This window comes from Lontra canadensis, unplaced genomic scaffold, assembly GCF_010015895.1.
Source record: "Lontra canadensis isolate GAN:19392208 unplaced genomic scaffold, GSC_riverotter_1.0 scaffold76, whole genome shotgun sequence".
Lineage (NCBI taxonomy): Eukaryota > Metazoa > Chordata > Mammalia > Carnivora > Mustelidae > Lontra > Lontra canadensis.
Window position 1 is genome coordinate 7,260,511 of NW_022631070.1, and position 22,561 is coordinate 7,283,071.

Here is a 22,561-nt window from a genome sequence, read left to right on the forward strand (position 1 = left end):
CTCAGTCCCTGGTTGGCAAAACTTCGGTGGGCAACAGGTTCACCTGGCAGGATGCTTGCTCAAACACCATGGTTGGGACCGTCCCACCCCACCCCAGCTTCAGATTCTGTAAGTTTGGGGGCTGGAGCCTGAAAATGGCGTTTTTAACGAGTACACGGGTGGTATGGAAGCTGCGCTAAGCCTGGGACCCTACTGAGAACCAGTTATAAGGCATCTCTTTTTTGTTTTTTTATTTTTTTTTAAGATTTTATTTATTTATTTGACAGGGAGAGACACAGCAAGAGAGGGAGCACAAGCAGGGGGAGTGGGAGTGGGAGAAGCAGGCCTCCCACCAAGCAAGGACCCCGATGCGATGCGATGCGGGGCTCCATTCCGATCCCAGAACGCTGGATCATGACCTGAGCCAAAGGCGACGCGTCACCGTCACCGACTGAGCCACCGAGGCGCCCCAGGCATCTCTCCTTTAAAGGTCGAAATTCTCTCTCATAGAATCAGAGTGTAAAACCTACACTTTAACCTAAAGGACCTCGCTCAAAAGCCATCGGATCCAACATCCCTCGTCCAGGCCTTTTGGACCCTTTTTCTGCAGTTGAGGCGGTTTGGGAGGTGCACGGGGGAGTGGGAAGGGGAGACTCGGGTCACTGCCAGCGGGCCAGGTCCCTGGGACACATGGCTCTGTCCCCCCGACTCCAGCGGTCACCAGCAGTGCCGGCCTGAGCTCTGGGGAGTGGGGGTCAGGGGGACAGAGGAGAATGGAGGGGGTGGAGGGTGACAAAGGGGGGACACGGGCACAGAGGGGGAGGGCGGCTCCGGAGTTCGGGGGAGGGACAGAAGGGGCAGGTAGAGGGGCTGGGGGACAGAGGAAGATGGAGGGGACAGAAGAGGATGCGGGCAGAGGATGGACAGGGGCTGAGCAGCATGGAGGGGCGACGGGGTGGGGGGCGGAAGAGCGTGGGGCGCGGAGGACTGGCGGGGGACAGCAGGGTCAGAGGTGGAGGCGACCGGAGGGGAACAGAGCAGGCCAGGGGCGCCCCGAGGCTGGGGGAAGGGTCGGAAGGGGCCGAGCAGAGGCAGGAGGGCGCGGCGCGGCCCCGACAGAGGCGGGCAGGGGCTCGGGGGCCCGCGGGCTCCCTTCGGCGCGGCCGCAGCCCGGACGCGCTGAGCCGCTCTGGGCCGGGAGACGGGCCGGGAACGAACGTCCGGACTCGGGACGGGGACGGGGACGGGGGCTGAGCGACGAGAACCGCGGGGAGGGGGACAGGGACGCGACTGCCGGTCCGAGCGCTGGGCCGGGGCGACCGGGCCGGCTCCCGAGCCGGGGAACGGGGCACGGGGACCGGGGGATGGGACGCGGGACGCGGGACGCGGACGGGAGCAGCGGGTCCCTCCGCCGGCCGCGGGCTCACTGAGCCGCTCGGCCTGCACCTCCCAGCGCCGACTCCTCCGGCGCGAGGAGGCCCGCGCCTTATATACCCTGCTAAAAATAGCCTGCGAGGACGCCTTCCAATCAGAGCCGCCTGAAGTTCGAATTGAGCCAATGGCGAGGGCCGTGATGGAGAGGCTCGGTCACGCCAGGCGGGGCCGCTGTGAGTCACCGCCTGCCATTGGCCGGAGCTGACATCACCGGCGCGCAGCCCCCGGGCCGGGCGCAGCGTGATTGGGCGGTGCGCGGGGCGGGCGCCGACGAGTCACGTGGGGGGGAGGGAGTGGGGGGAGCCAGGCGGGGAGGAGGGGGAGGCTGGCAGCGGAGCTTTGAATAGGGAAGTTTTGCAGGGGTTACGTTTGCAGTCAGTCCGGTGTTTGCAAATATTGTGTGGGCTCGCGAGCGCGTCTCTGGGCTCCGGCGGGATCCGAACCCGCGGCGCCTAATTGCCGTGCACTGAGTTTGCATGAAACTTCGCCCGGCGCTGCAGGCTCGGCCGCGGCGCTCCCGACTGCAGACCGCGCGGCTCCCGGTTCCCAGCGCAGCCGCGACCGCCTTTCCCGCGCGACATGGACGTGCTCCCCATGTGCAGCATCTTCCAGGAGCTGCAGATCGTGCACGAGACCGGCTACTTCTCGGCGCTGCCGTCCCTGGAGGAGTACTGGCAACAGGTAAACGGGCGGCCGGCGCGCCCCGAGCCCCGCGCCCGGAGGCTGCCCGCGCGCCCGGCCCCGGTGCGGGCTGCCGCGGGCGCGTCTGCTCCTTCTCCTTTTTAGTGGCTCGGGTGCCTTTTACAGAAACTGCCACGATCAGCCTCAGACGCGCTGGTGCCGCCCGCGTGCGGGAGCCGCTTTCCCGGGGCCTCCGACGGCGGGCGGTGCCGTTGTCACAGCGGCGCGGCCGGCGGCGCTCGGGCTCCCCGGAGCTGCCGCCGGCTCCCGGGGCGTCTGGGCGGCCGCCTCCCGCGGGCAGCCCCAGCTCCGCGGCCTGATCCCGGCCCGAGCCCTTGGCAGAAGTTTGGTGCCTTGTACGAGCTCCAGACCCCACAGCTGGATCTTGTCATGGGAACTTGCCTGCACGGCCAAGGATTTTTTTTTTGTTTGTTTTTAATGGGGAATTTGTTTTTGTTTTTGCTTTTTTGGTGTTTGCACATAGAGTTGTTTTTTTTGTTGTTGTTGTTTGGTTTTTGGTTATTATTATTATTATTATTAAAAATGTCATCAGTGAAACCTCCTTTTTTCTCTACTGGGTCATTTCCAGTTTCTTTTTCCTCTTGGGGATCCTTAAGATTTGTTTCCATCTGCCTTGTTTTTCTTACCTGCTTCTTTTGTCGACCAGAAAAAAAAAAAAAAGCCAACAATGTTTGCACAACCAGTGACTTATCAGTCATATGACAATGAGCCCGTCCAAATTGCTTCAAGTCTGAGTTTGAGAAGAGTCTCGGTTTCCGGCATTTTTTTTAGTAGAGCTGGAATTTTTGACATTGGACATTTAAGAAAGTTAACCCCCCACTCGCCCAGTTCCTTAGGATTGCCTGAAGGAGAGACATTCTGACACTTGTCCCATTGTCTTTAAAAAGATCGAAGGAGGGATGGGGCTGTCTCTCTGCCCTGCTAGGCTGTTTGCTTTTTGTCACAAAGTGAGTTAGCAGATCAAATATATTCTGTGCGTTTCAAAGCCTAGAAAGCTTTTAAAAGGGATGAAGTGCAAAGTGTTGGAACCTTCACATGCCTGCTTAATTGTTCCCAGCCCTATCCTGCCTTCCTCTCCCCTCCCCCCTTTTCCTCCTAAAGAAGCTGCTCCCTAGGACGTGATTGAAATTGATCTAAGTAGTTTCCTTCGGGCATTTGGGATTTGGGCCCCAAGCCAGGCTGAGCTCCCGGTGGCCTTCAGAGGCGTTTCAACTCTCAGAGAGCTGCGATTTGGTCCCCAGTGCTTATCAGCATAATGGAGATTTTAAATCAGCCAGATTATTAAAGTTTAACAAGATCTCAGTAATGTGCTTTCCTTTCTCTTCGGCACGTCAATAAAATACCTTGCCGTCTCTCCTCCAGATACTGTGTCTCAGAACCCTGTCGTATGCACTGTAACTCAGACGTCTAATTTTAGGGGTAAAGAGAAAACAATCATTGTTTTTTTCCCCTTTGCTTGCTCATGCTAGCTCTGTGACGAGTCTGTGGGGAGGGGGAAGGGTGTGTGCTGTATTGTAGCAGGAGTATTTGCTAAGTAAGCAAGCAAGCATGAGCCCTTTGGGTAGGCTTCGCTAGTCCTGAAAATAATCTGCTAAACAGAGCGGAGTTTGCCGTAGAAATTTAAGTCTGTAGAGTCACGTGTGTATGGACAGCTTATATGGACATACAGGCAGCTGATCCTAGTAAAGATAAGGGCAGATATAATTTAATCCTAAAATGTTTCCTACCGTTTTTCTTTTCCAGTGGCTAGAAAGTTTGAGATGGTGGGGAGAGGGGATGCTGGTCTGTCGGCAGTTGTAGCTTCTTGAAAGGTTGGTTGTGGGGCTGGGGAGGGGCACTGTCCGTGACACACTGCATGTATACTTGAACCGGGTCCTTTTTTGGCCGCTGGTCAGAATTTCAAAAGGAAGTCTCCTTTGGCATTGCGTGAAAGAAACAGAGTGATGACTCATACAGTTGTACTCTTGGCCAGTAGATAAAGTTCTGGTCCATTGTGGGACTCCCAGCAGGGCTGGGGAGGAATTTCCCCTCCTGCATGGTTTACAATAGCAGATGGCCATTCTGGAATTATTGTTGCGGCTCCTGTTTTTCTCTGACCACTGTGGAAGTCATTAAAGTTGTGTGCGAGCTCGGCCGCGCAGCACTCGCGAATGGCATTCTTTGAAAGCCTCGTAGGTCGGGGCTGTACAGGAAACGGGGTGGTTTCTCCGCAGCTCCATTGATGTCCCTGAATGCGGACCCTCAGCTAGCTGTGTCCGCTCGCGGAGTGTGGCCCTGTTCTCTCAGCTGTGTCTCTAAAGAAAGACACACGCAATGTCAGAACACATTGCCTCGCGCGGAGTGCGGCCTTTCTGTGTTGTGCGTGAGAAAGGAGGGCGGCCCGAGCATTCCTTAAAGCACATGGTTCTCGAGACTGTCAGATGATCTGGTTAAACCTGTCGGGGGGCATGTGCCTGAGGCTGGTTTTCTTTGTGTGGTTTACAGAAACTCTGTAGTCACGTCAACACTGGTAACTGTGACAAAGGTGGCCTAGTGACCCTCAGTCCTTGTGGCCACTGGTCCAACCTGGAGAGGCCTGGAGAGGTGTGCACGTCTGGTCCGTCTCCTGACTGCATATGTCTGTTCCCAGAGACAGCTTTCCTCTCGCTCTCCTAGAGACGAGATTCTTACAGCACCTCGGCCACGTTCTGTTTGCCCTTGACTCCTGCATGTTTTTTGGAAACGTGCTTTCAGTTGCACTGTTAGTCGTCGTCACGATCACGTGTCTTCTTGTGGTTCCTCTCACACAGACCTGCCTGGAGCTGGAACGTTACCTCCAGAGCGAACCCTGCTACGTGTCAGCCTCGGAAATCAAGTTTGACAGCCAGGAAGATCTGTGGACCAAAATCATCCTGGCTCGGGAGAAAAAGGAGGACCCGGACCTGAAGCTTTCCTCCAGTCCCCCCGAGGACGCTCTGAACAGCCCCGGCTTTGCTTACAACCTGGAGACCAACAGCCTGAACTCCGACGTCAGCAGCGAGTCCTCGGACAGTTCCGAGGAACTTTCTCCCACCACTAAGTTTACCTCCGACCCCATCGGCGACGTCTTAGTCAACTCGGGCACCCTGAGCAACTCCGTCACCTCCACGCCCCCGTCTTCTCCAGAACTGAGCAGGGAGCCTTCTCACCTGTGGGGCTGCGTGCCAGGCGAGCTACACCCCCCTGGGAAGCTGCGCAGTGGGACTGCGGGAAAGCCGGGTGACAAGGGCAGCGGGGACGCCTCCCCGGATGGCCGGAGGCGGGTGCACCGCTGCCACTTTAACGGCTGCAGGAAAGTTTACACCAAAAGCTCCCACTTGAAAGCACATCAGCGCACTCACACAGGTCAGTCCCTCCTGCGACGCGGGAGGTGGGCCACTGGTGGGCGCCACTGAAGTGCACCAGCCCTGGGAGGGGGCTGGGGCTCCGCAGGAGGCTGGCAGAGCAGACACATCCTCACCTCATGCTTCCCCAAAAGAGTTGGGTCTCTGGGGAGGACAGAGTAGGAGCTCAAGGACTGGACGTGTGTGCCCGATGCAAGGGCGAGACTTTCAGATTAACCACATGAGGTAAATCCCGTTCTCCCCCTACACCCCGTCCCTCACTCACTCCAACCTTCCTGGTGATCGGGGGGCCTGTGTGCCCGCTCCGGGCATCCTGTCATATGGGGTTACTTCCGATTTTCTGAAATGAAACTCGAGGGTGGGGGGAAGGGCTGGCTGGGGGCTGTGGAACATGCGGGTGTCCTGGGGTAGGAGTGGGGGGGGGTGGGGGGTAGGGGAGCGGGAGGTGGGAGCCTGAGCCATGCGCTCGGCGGGAAGCAGTACCGATCCCTGGGTGCTCGCTCATATGTCCTCTGTGCATCACGTGGCCTTTGTTTTCTGCTACCAGTTTTAAAACAAAACAAAACAGCTTTGTAGTGAAAGCCCACAACTCGGTTGAACCTCCCTCAGATGAAATTCCTGGGAGGGTCTATGGTGGCTGGGGGGAGGGTCACACACATTCCCGAGCTGGGAGGGATGTGATCTTGCACGTGGAGTCACGTCAGCAGTGACCTGCCCCGGGACAGTGATGAGAGATGACCTCAGACCTCAAGTCGGGGTCCCCTGCAGAGCCAGGGTCAGGACCCAGTCGTTCCCCGCCCCCCCCCGCCCCGCCATCCCGGTCTGTCCCACAGGCCCACTCGGACACTGGCTGAGGCAACATGTTGAATTTCCTCAGGCAGCACTTCTAGTGAATTCGTATTTATCGTCTGCCCGATGGAAGAGGTCGATTTGGTCGCTCGATTGTCATTTAGAAAGTGCTTTGAAGGCCCCAGGATGGGGTTTCCCAGAAACTCATGACCTCAGTTTTAGAGAAATGTCGTTTCCCGGAGGAAAGTACAAAGCCTCATTCCACAGGGAAGTGAGTAAGGAACAAAATAAGTGCTTGAGAGAAACCGTTTCCATGGAGAGAGCAATAAAACCCTGCCCCCGCCGGGGCTGTGGGTCCAGTGGGCTGACACGTCACCTCAGAAGTATTTCGCCAGTCTGAGTATTTGTCATTCTTACACAGTAACGCTGAGGACAGTCACGTGGGCCCTGCCCGGCCGGGGTCCGTCTGCAGCGCTTGGAGGCTCAGGGCTGCTGGGTCAGGAGCCCCCCCCCCGCCCCCCCGTGTCCCTTCGAGCCCTAACCAAGGTGGGCCCCCGAGCTGGCAAATGAGTTGACTTTTGTCCAACTGCTTCTATGTGTTCTGTCGCCGCACACCACCTCCCGTTCAGTGAACTCACGGTGTGCCTGTCGTGTGCTCTCTTCCCAGGAGAGAAGCCTTACAGATGCTCATGGGAAGGGTGTGAGTGGCGTTTTGCAAGAAGCGATGAGTTAACCAGACACTTCAGAAAGCACACTGGTGCCAAGCCTTTTAAATGTTCTCACTGTGACAGGTACGTGCACAAAGCTAGGGACTGAGGATGGCCTCTCCGGGGAGGGACAGGCTGCAGCAAAGACGGCGGGCGCTTCCCTGTCCCGCGCTCCTGCCTGGGACCTTCTCAGAGAGTCTATAATCTGCCACTTGTCCAAATTAGGAAGAGCCAGGTTCTGGGTGCATGAGCATAGGGTGATTTCATTCATACTTTCTGGAGGTTGGCCTTCAGCCCTGCAGCCTAGATGGTTGAGTAATGAGGTCAGGTGAGATCCCCCAGAGGCCGGATCGGAGCCCTTCCTCTGCATGCCCCTGTGCTGGACTTTCCTCCCGGCAGCACGAGTGGGAATGGCCGTGACTCCGTGGACTCCCCGCTTCTTCGGAGGGGGGCTGGGCTGGGAGGGCTGTCAGCTCCTCCAGGCGGGGACCTAACTTGTCGGGGGCCGATTGCTCTGCAGGTGTTTCTCCAGGTCTGACCACCTGGCCCTGCACATGAAGAGGCACCTGTGAGGGAGCAGAGCGGCGAATCCTGCGGGCTAAAAGGCTTCCAGGCTGAGAGACAGCCGTGGAAGGAGGGTGCGCGTTCCAGCCAAAGCATGCCATTTTGCACCCCACCCAGTTGCCTCCAGGACCTCGACTTGGAAGGTCTTTCGAGGGCGAAAACGTCATGTCAGAAGCGGCGGAGCACCCGCGGTGTGTGGTGTTTGGGTGGCCCTGGACTCGCCACGGGTACCTGTCTTCCGAGTGGTCCCTAAGCCTTTGCCGTGAGCATGTGCACTGAGAATGTTACTGGTTGGGTTGACTGTCTGCGGAGGGTCTGTTCGTTACTGACTGTGTGATGGGGGCAAGAGTCTTTTTCCCTTGCGGTGGCGAGACCGCAAGAGGCAGCAAGCGCGGAGTTTGAGTGTACTGTGTGCGAGGAGCATCCCACGAGATGAGATGACCACCGATCATTTCCTGGGGGGTGGGGATCTGCGCCTTAGGGGGGAAAAAAGAAAAAGATGTTAAAAAAAAAAAAAGAAGAAGAAGAAGAAGGGAAAACATGGAGGGTGGGCGTGGGTGGTTAAGACCCCTGGTGTGGCGGATGGGTGTGGGGAGGGAAGCCCCTTCCCCGTGTGAGAGAACTTTCCGTGTCTGGTGCAGCTACGAAAAAAAAAAAAAAGTGCAATGTGTCAAGTAGCTTGTTTACTTGCTACAACAGAGCTCATTTGTTACCCGTCGTATAAGCTGTGTATTTGCGAATATAACACATTGATAACTTTTCCTTATAAGACAAAAAGTAATGCATGGTCTGGGGAACTATCTGCTTTCCATTCTTAAATCAGGACTACAATGTCGGTTCCAGTTACTGAGCCGCTAAGATAGGATTGGTCGAATTCAGTGATCCCTGGCCATCTGGGCCTGGCGATAGATACACAACTCTTCCCGAACCTCCCCCTACCCCAGCAATTTCACAACACTCCCCTTTCAGAAAGGCGTTGTGCAGCGTAGGGTTATTTTTTAAATAATTCTGAATTTGAAGTACCTTTTTGGAGAATTTCCTGATGCCCTTTGAAGACATTGGGCATATGTTGGGTATCAAGAATGCTAGGGCTGGGAATTGCTAGTCTAATGTTGCATTAGACTAAGAACCTGAAATTTTTCTCCGTTGGGTGGATAAAACCACTAAAGCTTAGAAACTGTTTTCTCATGCAGCTAAGTTTCTCTTATTTATGCCTTGAGGACTAATTTCTGGTTTTCTAGCTGTTAATGCACTGTAGATCTTAATAATGGTGCCTTATGCAAGTGGCCCCTTCCATGGGGTCTCATACAGGGGTTTGGGTGATGCATGCTTTATTAAGGCTCTTTTCTCACCTGGCATTGTACTGTATCAATATATAATACAGAAACAAAAATCTCTTTAAAGTCCTCCTTCACAAAGATAAACAGAGAGATGAAACTCCCCAAACAAGTCAGTATTTACTCGATATTTTAGACAACTTGACTTCAGTGTTAAAGTGGAAAACACATGATAATTGGGAAATTGGACCATTTCTGCCACCATGAGACTTTCATATAGACTTTGCACAACAATTGTATAGATCACACACCGGCTGTATTGAATATGTAACATTTTCACACATATTAAAGATACAGAAGTATAAAGAAACAATGTTAACGTATTTGCTTAAAAGGCACAAGCTCCACATATCTATCTAGCTATCTGTCGGTAATACAGAAAGTATATTACTTTTTTTTAAAAAGTGGGCGGAATTCTTGTGTATGTATATTTGTGTGTATAGTGTGTGTATGTGTGTGTGTGTGTGTGTGTATATATATACATATATATAGATAATATATAAATATTTTTTTAAGGAGAAATGAGAATGTTTAGATAGAAAATTCCACAGCCTGTGAAGAAATATTTCAGAATGGCCATAAAGGAGGTAAAAGTAAAAACCATAACTTTTATAAAGGCTTTATCTGTAATTTAATGATTTGCTACAGATCCTTGGCATCCAATCTATTTCAGACTGCTGACTTTGCTCATCGTTATTGAAAGGTCCAGAATAAGGGACCTTCGGCCATTCGAAAGTGGCACGGAGGGAATCCTAGCCCACTAATTGGTCTCAGACACACTAAGGGTTTGATTTTGAATTTCAGCCTTATTAGAACATCTACCCTAAGAGGAAGGGAATCACAGGGAGTCTTTTTTAGAATACTTTTTATGCAGATGAAGCTATTTTTTCCAGCGCATAGATTCTTCCAGTTTTTCCAACGAGTAATTTCCCCGAATTGGCGTACCACAGCATGGACAGCTGCTAGGTCATCCAGCTGCTGGCTTGTGGGTGTGGATCTTTTCTTTATATATATGTATATATATATATATATATACACATATGAGTCTGGCTGGGCTGGTAATTTGTTTGATCTTCCTGGAAATGAGCAATGAGGAAAGCTCACATAACTGGTTTTTTTTTTTATCTGGGCTGATGGATACACTTACCTGAAGAGCTCATTTCATTTTGCTGAGGGGAAAATGCACTTTTCTTTTGGCAACTCCAAATCCAGGCACTTGGTTTGCTGGGTTTGGGGAAACTCCTTTTTTGGCCCTGCTGTGTTACTTAGCCATAACAATTCCATTAAGCAAGAAGGTAAACAAAAGACAAAAAAGGAAAAAAAAAAAAAAAAACCGAAACCCACAACAACTTGCACTGGCTTGTCTCACTTACGAAACACCATGAAGTTGTGGGGCTGGGTGCCATGTGTGTCAACGCCTGTAATTTTCATAATAAGCAAGGACATAAAGAATTACATTCTGTTCAGGTGATAACTGAGCCTCAATCAAGCAGAAACTTTTTGCTTGACGTTAAAAAAAAAATTTCTATTAGTGAAATTTCTTTTTTTTTTTGAAGCACCCTGTTAGCTAAAGAATCTTTGTAAGATTTTTGTAAAATTTTGTTTTACAAGATTTTATTTGAAATTGTTTTTTGCAAGATTGTTATATTTCTGTATGAATGTATTTTTTATTGGAATAACATAAAAGAATTCTTATCAGCATCTTGAGTCCGGTGGTTCTTTTTCGGGGTGGCGGGGCGGGTGGCGGTGGCGGCGGGGGGTGGGGGCTGTCGAAAGAGATTCCTGTTCTATTAATCAGCCTGGCTCCTCCTTGGGAAACGTCGCTTGTGCAATTCTGACAGCCGCTTGCTTGCCTTTCCCGAAACCCTGACTTTTTAACAGCCTGTCCTGGGAGCTACTGTGGAAAGAGGAACCTGATGTTACTCTCAGGAAGGTAGAAATGACTGAGGACCCGCAGCAGGTCCAAAAGTCAGCCCTGGCTTCAACCCACTCTTCTTTATGAATATATATTTACTGATCAGACCAGTAAAATACGGCAGAAAGGAGAAGATCGTTTACATGATCGCCACATGATTTTACATATATATATATATATAATTTTAAGGGCCAACAGGATGTGTTAAATGTAGGGTTTGTTGGCAAATACAATAATAGCTTTTGGTTTTCAGAAGTGTGTCTTGTGAGTAGCTTTAGATCTTGGTCTCGGATTTGCTGTGTGACGAGTATCAGTCCGCCTGCAAGTCCACTTCCAGATCATCTCAAGATTCGGGAGTGACATGGTGAAATCAATGTGCTTTCTAGAAGAGGGGGGCTGTGGGGACGGCCGGAACGTCCGAGCTTCCTCGGGTTCTGGTTGGTTTCAGGAAGTTCCCAGTTTTCACTCGCTCACTCCTGCTCTCCTAGCGGGTCTTCCTATTGCTACATGTGCAGACTTTACACGAGTTGGCTTTTAATTTTATAATTAGGGAGGGGAAGTTTAAATGCCTCCCCAGATTAGGAATGTTAAGTAATTTTCTTCCTAGAACGGCCGTAAAAATATCTGCGATTTGCAGAGTTGCCGTGTGGGAGGCGGCAGGAAGCAGATGCAATTTCTGCCAGGACTCATGGGTGTGTGGTGCTCCGAGGCACATGTCGGGATGACTAATGGCTGGATCGCCTTGACAGTACAGCTAAATAAAGGCTTGATAATACATTCTCACCTCCTAGTAAGACTTGACCACTTTGTCATGCGAAGACTATGCCCAACAGCTCAGTTATGTTCAAATAAGGCTTCTAGAAGCCGTAAGGAATCAGCTGTAAACCAAGGGTATTTATAGAAGCCGAAAAATTTTCAGTGTGTTTAACGAATTTTTTGAAGCCTGGCTCGAAGAAGGGGTACGTTCCCGTTTGAACGAGCTGGGTGCTTCTGGACAATTTGCTGTGTTTCACTGGACCTCAATTTTCTTATTGCTAAGATATTTTGGGCCGGGTCACATGTGTCTGGCATTTTATACAGCACTGCAATTCTGTGGTCTGTGAGTATAGGGTGGATTTCAAATTACACGTTCACCATCTTCAGAACGCTCGGCTCAGATCTAGAGAACTTCTCTTTTGCTACAGTAGAAAGTATTGTTGGGAAAATTGCTCTGACTTAGAATGGAAAGTGGAACGTTCTCAAATTGCCCTTTGCCCCTTTAATTATAGTTGTTATTCAGGTTTGTTGCTTTATGGCATACCTTTTTTTTTTTTTTTTTTTTTTAATAAAAAACGTCATTGTAGCTGTGGCAGATCCAGAGTGTCTCAGGTTGTCCCGGGACACCAGTCATATTCTGCACATCCCAGCTCACCTGGGCACGGAGGGGCAGGGGGGGCGATTGGAGTTGAGTTGTTTACCTTCATATTTTAATTGCTATGGAGAAAGAACATAGCTTTCCTATAGTTCCTTTCTTAGGATTTAACCTTCTGCTACTCTGAGCTATTTTTTTCACCACAGTCCTCCTTCTCAAACTGAATTATCCCCCTCCCAAATTTGGGCAATGATGAAGAGGATTACTGTTTCTTGTTCCTTAACCAGGAGTTGGGTAGGCAGGGTGTTTTCTCTCTGTCTCTGCCTCTTTCTCTGTATTTCACACAGTAGGCATTATCCCCATTTCACAGTTAGGGAATACTGAGGCTTCACGAAGTCGCAATTCATTTCCTAAGATGGCTCAGCCAGGAAACAGCAGGCCAAGCATTTGGCCCCAAACGCCAAAGAGCAAGGTTTCCGTCACCACCCACCCATTTTCTGTCTTGTGCAGGCTCTCATGAGAGCCTTCTGCTCATTCCATTGGATGCGCTTTAAAATGAAGTTACATTTATGAAATGGAGACAGAACTTGCCTACAATTCAGAGGCACTGAAGCTATAAACTGTGCTGTAATCCTGAGCAAACAAAAGTAACCATTTTGAATTGCTTTCAAGATAGGAGACAGATGGCATGTATTTATTTTTAATGTTTAAGAAGATAGAGAAAGCAATTGGGGATGTGACATCCTGCATTAATTGGCAAGCATCACCTCATGTACATAGTTAAGACACAAAGAGAGGAAAATTAAGTCCATGCATCACACAAATGAGGCAATACAACAAAGTGTATTTAACTAGGTTTATTTTATAACATGGTCTCTCTGTTTCGCTCTAAGTGATTTTAATGAGAATTCTCTAAACGTCTGCGAGTGAAGAGAGACAGAGGAGGAAGAGTCTGGGTACCGCATGTCCTGGTAGGAGCCATGCTGGGCTGAGCAGCCCCCGCAGGATTTCCGATAAAAGTCGATGTCACTAGCATAGCCGATGTCCCCGACAGTTCCTCCAAACTTGGGGTGCTAGGCCTTGACCTCCCTTTACGTAAGCCACACCACCCAAAAGGCCAAACTATCGTACGATCTGGAACTTATTCCTTAAATTAAGAGCCCCCGATTCAAAGCTGCCATAAACAATGATGAACTTTTTAAGCAGTTGAGCCGCTTAGATGACGGGGACTCTTACGCACGCCGCGGATGAGCATTTTCTGTGGCTTCCTGCAGACCTGGGTGCCCAAGCATGTTTAGGGGCGCTTGGCACGGACACAGAGCATGGCTCTGTTGCATCCATTTCTTCAGTTTCACATTGCCACACTGCACTCTGGTTGTGCAAGACTTCCTTCCAGATGTGCAAGATGGGCGATGGCCCTCGCTGGCTCTCTCAATGAGGTCGCCGTGGAGGCAGCGTCGCGGGCATCCCCGCTCCTCTCCCGCAGCTCAGGACACGGGTCAGGCTCAGCAGCAGCGGAGGGCCGCGCGCCCTCTCTTCCCGCAGAAACGGGCCTCAGAGAAGCTCTTCCCTCGTCCCTCTACAAGTTACCATCCTCCCCAAACCAGGTCACTTATTCACAGCTCGAAAGATGAAGCAAGCCGACTCTTCACGAGACATATGTGTGCCTGTATTTTCACTGTAAAAAGTTAACCCTTCATGGTAAAATTGCCTGCAGGCAGAATGCAGATAGGTGAGTCATTTTGCTAAAGTCAATGAAAGAGAACGTGGGTGCTCCCTGCAGATTAGAAATAGGGACCCAGGGCCATCGAGTTTTCACGATCTGTCTGGCGTGGTACTTCGTCCGAAGATGGAGACAGGCAGCAGGGGCTGCGGACGAGTGGGCGACAGGCCACCGGAAATCCCGCACCTCCCCACTGTCCATGCCCAGCAGGGTTGGTGGCAGGAGGCAGCAAGAGCCGTGAGGGAGCTTGACTGAGCCCATGAGGACAGTCGCATGGCATGGGCCCCCTGTGTTTGGGCTTCCCCAGGCTGTGATGCAACACGCTCCACTTCAGGCATGTCTGGAGGAGGGGACCAATGGGAACCGGTTCTGGTCCCATGGTGACTAGAGAAGTTTATGGGGCTTGAGAGAGGAAGGCCTGCCAGCAACTTCTGGCTCACAATGAATCAATCACGACCTACCCACTGAGCTTCCGGTGCCAGGTAACCAGGACTGTTGCCTTTTAAGGATTCAAGGACTCAGTGACAGCTGGGGGGTGGAGGGCGGCACCTGGAAAGCTCACAACCACACCAGAACGTGGGAAAGCTGTTGTCCAAATACCCCGGAGCCCTTTCTTCAAGCTGTGACTTCCCTTGGAAACGTTTAACAGTGACCCAATCTAGGAACTACTGTTTCTTTTTTCTCTTTCCTTTTCTCTCTCTCTCTCTCCCTTTTTTTTTTTTTTAAGGGAATTCTAGCGGTTTGATTTGCCAAGACCGGGCCCTTATCCTCTTATGTTCTGGGGAATCCATGGCGGACCTTCCCACATAGAACTTACACACAAAAAGAATCATGAATTCTCGGCTGTGTGATGGTTTCCCAAGCGCTTTAAACTTTATTTTTCGCATCTCCAAAATGGGAATAAGGCAAATGCTTTTGGGATTGTTGAAAGACTAGAGAACAGGCCAGTCGGCGGGGACGGGACGCGGGGTCTGGAACCCGACATACACAATGGACAGCCGGTGGTTATGCTCATTGTCTGGTGGATATTTATTTCTCAATTGGGAAAATAACTCTTGCTTTCCCCACAGGTTTTATTTAAAAATAGGTTTTTTGTTTTTGTTGTTGTTTTTTTAAATTCTGCATTAGGCAAATTTCACTCAGGTTTGCTTTCCACAAGGTTTTCCTGTAAATCAGATGAAGAACAACCTTAGGCTTCTGGGGTGCTTTTGTGATCAATACCATAGCTTCCTCTTGCAATTCTTGCCAGGCCACTGAAACCTTACAGGAAGGAAGTTCTGCAAATCTTTGAGTAAAACACTTTCCTGTCAGAAGCCGTGAACATGTTGACCAATGGTAGAATGGCATTGACCAACATGTTCTGAGAGTTGAATTCACAGCATTTTTGACAAATGACAGAGAGCACAGAAGTCCCGGGTATTTCCGCGGATTTCACATGCGGCTGTAAATCCAGGACCGGTCTGTCCAGTTGTTCTGAATGGGGTGGACCGTGCTCAGGCTCCCATGAAACGGGTGTCCCATCAAAGTCCTCCGGTTCTTGTGACTGTGGTATTTAACGTTCTCCATTCCTTCTGACGGGGAGGATTCTAGCCTAGAAAGCCTCACGATCTCCAAGCCTCTGCCTTCTTGCTCGAAGCTACTTTGATTCAGTATATGTTCTGCCCAATTAAAATTCCTACGCTTAGTTCAGATACACATGTTGGTTTGTTTTCTTGCTTGTTTTATTTTAGTTCACTGATGTTTAGTGATGTTTACTTGTTTTTTTTTTTATTTTCACCTGCTTTTCCCCATGCCTCCATGACTTTAAGCAAAAATTAAATACCATATGTTTGCAGAGGTTTTGGGAGGGGGTGTTTTGTTTCGTTTGGTGTTGCTTTTGTTGTTGGTTTGTAAGTCAGTGTCACTGGCCATTGTCCTTGACAAATGAGCCCTCCCGCGGGCTCGATGCAGGTAACAAATCTGATCAGCAAGAATGTGCCAGCGGCTCACCCTTGATCCTCAAACGTCAAACCACCAGCGACGAGCAGGCAGCGGCTGGCGTCCTCAGCTTGCCGACTAGACCGGAGGCGTGGTCCGTTAGCCCACACGGCCGGCGGGAAGCAGAGCGGGAAATGCTAGCCAACCCGTCCCGTCCCGCCATCGTGATCAGTTCTGTGTGGCTTTCTCATTAATGTCAGGAATTAGACTCCACGGAAGCGACAGGTACCCCCGCACAAAGTGTGTGTGGGCTCCTGGTCAGACTCACGTTCACCTCGTCAACCCACCCATGGTAGCTGAAGACCACGTGAGCCAGGGATGGAGGACCTGAGGTCAAAGCCCGTATTTCATTCATTCACTCAACGAGGATGCCCAGCGGCCACAGACAGGCACACAGCCAAGTCTGGACCCTTTTCTCTAAGGTTTAGGGTAGAAGCAGACCCTTTCTACCAGCTCCCGGGCCCACGCCGGTCCACAGGTGTCTCCTCTGAGTTTCTGTGCCTTGTTTTTATTTGCCTTATCTGATACGCAGTTCAAGGCACCTCTATGCTTTTTGTTTTCATTTGAAATATGCAGTCGGAGAGTTAAGACTTTCAAAGCCACACTGGTGTATCTGTGTCCCCCCCACTCTTGAGTCAGTGCTCAGTGAATATTTGCTAGTTTGGCAGTGATGATGGACATGTGTATGCCTGTGTGTGCCCACGGCTCCTGCTCCAGTGCCCCGCAGTTGATGCGATCCCATAATAAGTCCCCCGGGCCATTCCCGCTGGCTGCAGAGCAGATCCTGCTGTCAGGAATCATGCCCCCAAGGATGACTGGCAGGTGCCTGCCCTTCTTTCTGGACCAGTGTTGGAGTTTCCACCACTGAATACTGAGGAGGGACCCAAACAATATATATGTAGAATTTGTTTTCATGTCTGCCAGGAGGTGGTTGAATCGTACTAAGAGAAGGCCTTGCCCACCCTCCCAAGGTGTGATGGTGCTTCAGGAATGGATGAGAGCGTCCTGGGACGGCCAGCTCTGAGTGCCTCCTGGGGCGTCCTCTCTGCTCTCCTGAACTTCCAACATCCGCCCCTTCTATGGGTTTTTTCACTTTCTCTCCCGCTCCCCAGAGCGGGAATCCCTTTGGGCAGTGAGGGTGCCCAGCGTGGGTGTGCTGCACCTGCTGCGTCCACACATGAAGGAATAAATGTCTTCACTCCTGGTGCCAGCAGCATCAGACCCCAATCCTAAATAGAGCCCAGCTACTGACTTGATCCAGGATATGAGACATCTCTGCTGAACCTCTTGGCCAGAGGGGTCTGAGGAAGGCCACTCACCCGGCGTGTGCTCACTCTTCTCCTTCTCCCTGTCGCCGTCGATACAGAGGCTCTTGGAGAAGCTGAAGGTCAGAGGAAGATGATGGGGGATACACAGACCTGCCGGACGTGGTTCTGAATATGCAGCATTCACGGGGCGTGTCACCCACCCCAGGTCCCTTCTTTCCACCTGGCATGACCTCCAAAGACTTACCCCTCCTACAAACGCACCGAATGCCCCAGTGAGAGCCCCATGCCTGGGACTAGAGCTACTCTGGGAAAACGAAAATGAAACTTTATTAGAGCAGGTTCTGTGTCTGTCATTCAAATTTAAATAATGAAGTGTTTTGACATATTACTTCTAAACTAAACGCAAAGCCTTTTAAACCGTGGAATGAGCTGGGTGTTCCCAGGTGGCTGGTTACGGACCCCACAAACCTCCTTTCAGGAGCACAGCTCCATTTCCCGCATCCTCTTTGCCAGGCTTTTGAGGCAGATTCTCCACCATCCCACCAGTGAGCCCCTCTTTTTCCCCCAGGCTCACGAGATGATTGCTTCTGACTTGCTTCTCACATGCCCGGTTCAAGCAGGACCTGGCCGAGGGCATACCTTCTTGGCCTAGGTTTAGGCATCAGGATCCAGTGACTGAGAAGAGAACATGGAGTTCAAGTCCCTACCTGGATCGTGTCATACCTGTGGGCAGGGTCTACAGCTCCACGTCTGCCTTCCTTGGGTGCTGCTGCCTGTGGTAGACACTGGGCTCATGACCGCGCGCCCCACACAGCCCCCGATGCCGGCAGGTGGCAGGAGATCAAACCCCGGGCCACCTCTCTCCCGGTGACTCATTTGTTTTTGTCTCAAGTCCTTTTATAGAACTTTCTCTTGTTTGGCATGATTCCTTTCAATAACCCTTTTTTTTTTTAAGATTTTATTTATTTATTGGACAGAGAGAGATCACAAGTAGGCAGAGAGGCAGGCAGAGAGATAGGGGGAAGCAGGCTCCCCACTGAGCAGAGAGCCCGATGCAGGGCTCGATCCCAGGACCCTGAGATCATGACCTGAGCCGAAGGCAGAGGCTTAACCCACTGAGCCACCCAGGCGTCCCTGGTGACCCTTCTTTATTCCATCGATTTGGGGGATCGGTCACTGGGAAATAGGCTTTCGCGAGATGTCAGGAGCAAATAAAATGCGCCCAAGCCCGAAGGCCTGTTGCTCGCTTGGCTGGCAGCCACCACTGGCTGGGGGGCTTTGGCACTTCTCTGGGGGTGAAGACGCCTGCCCCCCAGATCCCGGAGACAGGTGTGCCGCTCTGAAGGGCTCACACCTGGGCCAACACAGTCGGCGGGCAGGACTGTGCTCCAGTGGCCACGCTGTTGCTGCTTCTCTATGTCCCTTGGCTTTAGACTGATCACTGGAGCGGCCGGGTGGGGGGCAGTTGTTGAGACTGCACGCGACGTCCTGAGGAGGAGGCCCTTGGACCTGGCACCCCAGAGGGCGGTGGGCATCACAGTTTCCTCGGGCTCGGATAATGAGTGTAGCCTCACCTTTGAAAACCAGGAGCAGCAGTGAAAGGACAACCTCCCGAAGTTGCCGGGCGCATCCAGAGGACTCAGATTCGGTACTATGGAGTAGGTCAAAACCGACGCGGGCGCTGCTGTCCAGCAGGCGGCTGAGCCTTGGCCGGCGCCTGTGCAGCAACATCCTCGCTCCAGCAAGAGACCCGCACCCTGAGCACCCGGGGTGAGGACTGCAGCAGGGGGCCACAACAGGGACACAACAGCGGCCATGGTGACCGCCGATGAGCACGCACGGTGAGAACACGTTGCTCCCCCGTGCTTCGTGATCACTCACGATTTTTATGACCCGAGAGCTCTTTCCTTACGAAGAGGCCGTATTCCCGGCAGAGGAAAAGCCACCTAAGATAACACCTTGTCAGGAGACCGTGAGGCCGTCCACCCGGGCAGCTGGGGCCAGAGCGCCGAGTCTACGCACAGCCTCACAGGCCCGAGGGTGCAGGCTCACCGCTGTCCGAGGGTGATGTCCGTGAGATGCCGGCCAGCCTCTGAAGGGCGGCCTCAATCCTTCCCCACCCTCCACCGCACCCCCCAGCAGCAGCAGCCACAGAGCTGATGGAGGATAATTGTTACTGGGCACAGATCGCAAACAGCGCTTGTCTCTGCAAGGAACGGAAGCTCGTCACCTTGGCAAACTTCCCTTTCGCATTCTAGACACTCCTTCTCTGTCCTCTCCTAGCTCCATGGCCCACTCTGACCACCATCTCTCCATTCCGTTCCTACAAGGGCAGCAACTGAGGGACACAACAAGTCTCGTGCCCTTAAGGACAAGTCTCTGTACAGGGCCTGGATGAGAAGATGGACCCAGGAAAAGCAGGGTGTTCACGAGGCTTGCGGGAGCAGCTTTTCACCAAGGAGCGGCTCTCTGTGCAGGACCGTGGGGGAAGGCCGCAGTGACTCAGTTGCCCTGGGCTTGTACCACACACGCGGCCGGTGACTCAGAGCATGAGCCCCTGGGGTGGAGCCGTCCAGCAGGACTCTGTACTTTCCTTGCCCATTCATACTGTTCTGGGAAAATCTGTCGAGCCCTGGACGGCAGCCTGACACATGTCACAGGACTTTATCTCCTAAGAGTGTGCACACAGGGAAGCTGCACCCTTAACTTTACAGAAGAAGGAAGGGCCCAGGGGAGACTCCCTGAAGATATGTGAGGTGTGCCCTTGTAGAACTGGATTGTTGGGGCATGACTTGTCATGCGGGAGGCAGCGTGGAGTCATAGGATGAGATAGCTTTGGAGACCCAGCTCTGAGTCCTGCCTGCCTGCCCTGCTGTGTGACTATGGGCAAGTCATTCGACCTCTCTGAGCCTTTGGAGAAACAGCTGTGAACAAAGGACATCTTCCTGGCAAAACTTCATGGGGATGATATAAAATAGGCATTGGCAAATACAAATTCCCTCTCCTTTCAAAGATAAGGATTTGAATTTTCTAGGGGCAAAGAAAGGGATGGTCAGGGGACGACTGTTTAGGACAGTGTTACTCAGGGACCATGGGATCATAGGTTTAACACAGGGTTTTAGAATCGTGTGGGATGGCAACTTACAGGTGCAGAAGCGACAAGGGCCTGAGTGGCTCAGTCGGTTAAGCAGCTGTCTTCAGCTCAGGTCATGGTCCCGGGGTCCTGGGATGGAGCCCCGCATTGGGCTCCCTGCTCAGTGGGAAGTCTGCTTCCCCCCCATCACCCCCCTTAATTGCACTCTCTCTTTCTCTCAAATAAATAAATAAAATCTTTTTTTTTAAGATTTTATTTATTTATTTGACAGACAGAGATGACAAGTAGGCAGAGAAGCAGGAGGAGAGAGAGGAGGAAGCAGGCTTCCCGCTGAGTAGAGAGCCCGATGCGGGACTCGATCCCAGGATCCCGAGATCATGACCTGAGCCGAAGGCAGAGGCTTAAACCACTGAGCCACCCAGGCGCCCCAATAAATAAAATCTTAAAAAAAAAAAAAAAAAAGAAAGAAAAAAATGACAAAGATGGTATATTCACTTACTGATGACTACTGGCTAGAGTAATTTATCCTTAGAATACTTATTTTAGGCATAATTTTATGTTAGCATATATTGTATTCACGGGTATTACTGTATCCCCACAGTTAATCCAATAAAGAAACTATTCTTCCCCTTAATTTCAGTTTATGATGTGACTTAGAATTTTCAGACTTCCTTCGATCTGACTGAGACATACGTTCCTTTGCTAAGGCCTCAGTGACACTTAGGACACTTGCCTTCAAGTACTTCCCATGAAAAGAATAAAATCTACAAACACAATCAAAGGAGTATTTCATAAGCACTCTTAGACCCCATATGGAATGAATGCTTATTAAAATATGTCGACATGGTGATCTTCCCCATGGTGCTCTCGTAACATAAAAGCCTGGGTTTGCAGATTGCTCCGCATTCAAAATCTATTTGCCACGTCCTTACTGGACAGAAAAACAGATGCACAAACATATTTGACCAAACTGTCAGCTCCAAGGAGCTGGTCACTGAGAAGGTTACATGCAAGTTGTAGGCACGGGCTGGCAGGATGTTTCCCCAGAATGAATGCTGGACCATAGTGTGACTCGTAAGAAATCTGAGCTTAATTATTAGCATTAAAGTGAGGTGTGAAGTCTGGTAGTCACGGTCAGTTCCCTTTTTTCCCCAAAGTGCAGAAAAATGGGCACATCTGACCTAACGTTTCACAGAACGGGTATGGATCAAAAGTTAGATGGCCAACGATAGGCAAAAGTCATTTGTGTGTATGTCCTTCCGTTTTCTAACTTGGGGAAACTGGCAAATCAGAAGCAAGAACAGAAGGGAGGGAAGGCCTGACGGTGCTGGAGCAGAGACCTTGCACGGATGACGTGGGCTTGCAATCAATCTCTTTGGCGGCCCACGGAGTCTTGAATATTAAATGAATATGAACAGCTTATTTTCTGCCTAACCTTCTTTTTCACGGTTGACGATGGCTTTACCTCAGTATACTTTTTTAGAAAGCCCCACATGTTTGGCCCAGAAATAAAACCAAAGGCTAGGGTTTGAGGTGCAGCTCTGCTTTTTCAAAAGTGCCAGGAAAGAAAGTGCAGCTGGGCACAGGCTGAGTCCCGCCAAGAGTCCCAGAGCAGGGTTTCTTCGCGGAGCAAGACCATCTTAGTGCTTTGCATGCGGAGCAGGGAAATGAGGGCCTTTTACTATTTTATTTTATTGTTTTCCAAGTCAAATCTAAACTAGGAGATAGAAACCAAGATGACTCAAGAGCTCTCAAAAAAAAAAAAAAAAGTCTTTTACAGAATCGCGTGTTTTCACACAGCCTGTGCGGGGGAAGGGGGGCTGCGATGAAGGGTCCGTAATTTTTATTTGCAGACTTTCGGTTCTGCTCTAAGTTGGTGGAAACCATTGGTTCCCTCTTTCATTTCCTGTATCGATCTCCCCGCTAAGAACCGCTTCTCGCGTCTCTGTGCTGGCTTTCTGAGGAGCGAGGCCATGCCATCATCTGCCCTGGGGTTGGAGGACCCTGTTCCTTCTGGGGAGCAGCCCCGAAGGTGGAGGAGAGCCCTCCTGTGGTTCACCCTGTGGAAAGAGCCCTGCACTCATTCCTGCAGCTTTGCACGTAGCCCAGAACTTGATACCTGCTGAATGCAGAAGTCATGGACCGGAGGAAAATGCCATTTCAACTGCACGGGGAGCTGTGGTTTCGAACCAGAGTAAGAATCAGAAGATTCAGGGGAACTTGAACGTCACCCAAGGCCCTTGGCTCAGAGATTAAAAATTTAGCTTCTCTTTAAACATCACATAGATCCTGAGTCCTGAACATGCACCAAAAAAGAAAGAAAGAAAGAAAGAAAGAAAGAAAGAAAGAAAGAAAGAAA

The 22,561-nt window shown here is 51.1% G+C and overlaps 1 protein-coding gene across 1 annotated transcript; it reads left to right on the plus strand.

Annotated features, from left to right (window-relative positions):
• Window positions 1–1,959: 1,959 nt before the first annotated feature.
• On the plus strand, window positions 1,960–10,575 carry KLF6 (Kruppel like factor 6). The gene is made up of 4 exons (XM_032881672.1): window positions 1,960–2,094; window positions 4,905–5,478; window positions 6,934–7,057; window positions 7,494–10,575. Exons 1-4 carry the CDS (start codon window positions 1,993–1,995, stop codon window positions 7,543–7,545), a joined length of 852 nt encoding a protein of 283 aa, XP_032737563.1. The 5' UTR covers window positions 1,960–1,992; the 3' UTR covers window positions 7,546–10,575.
• The last annotated feature ends 11,986 nt before the right edge of the window (window positions 10,576–22,561 follow it).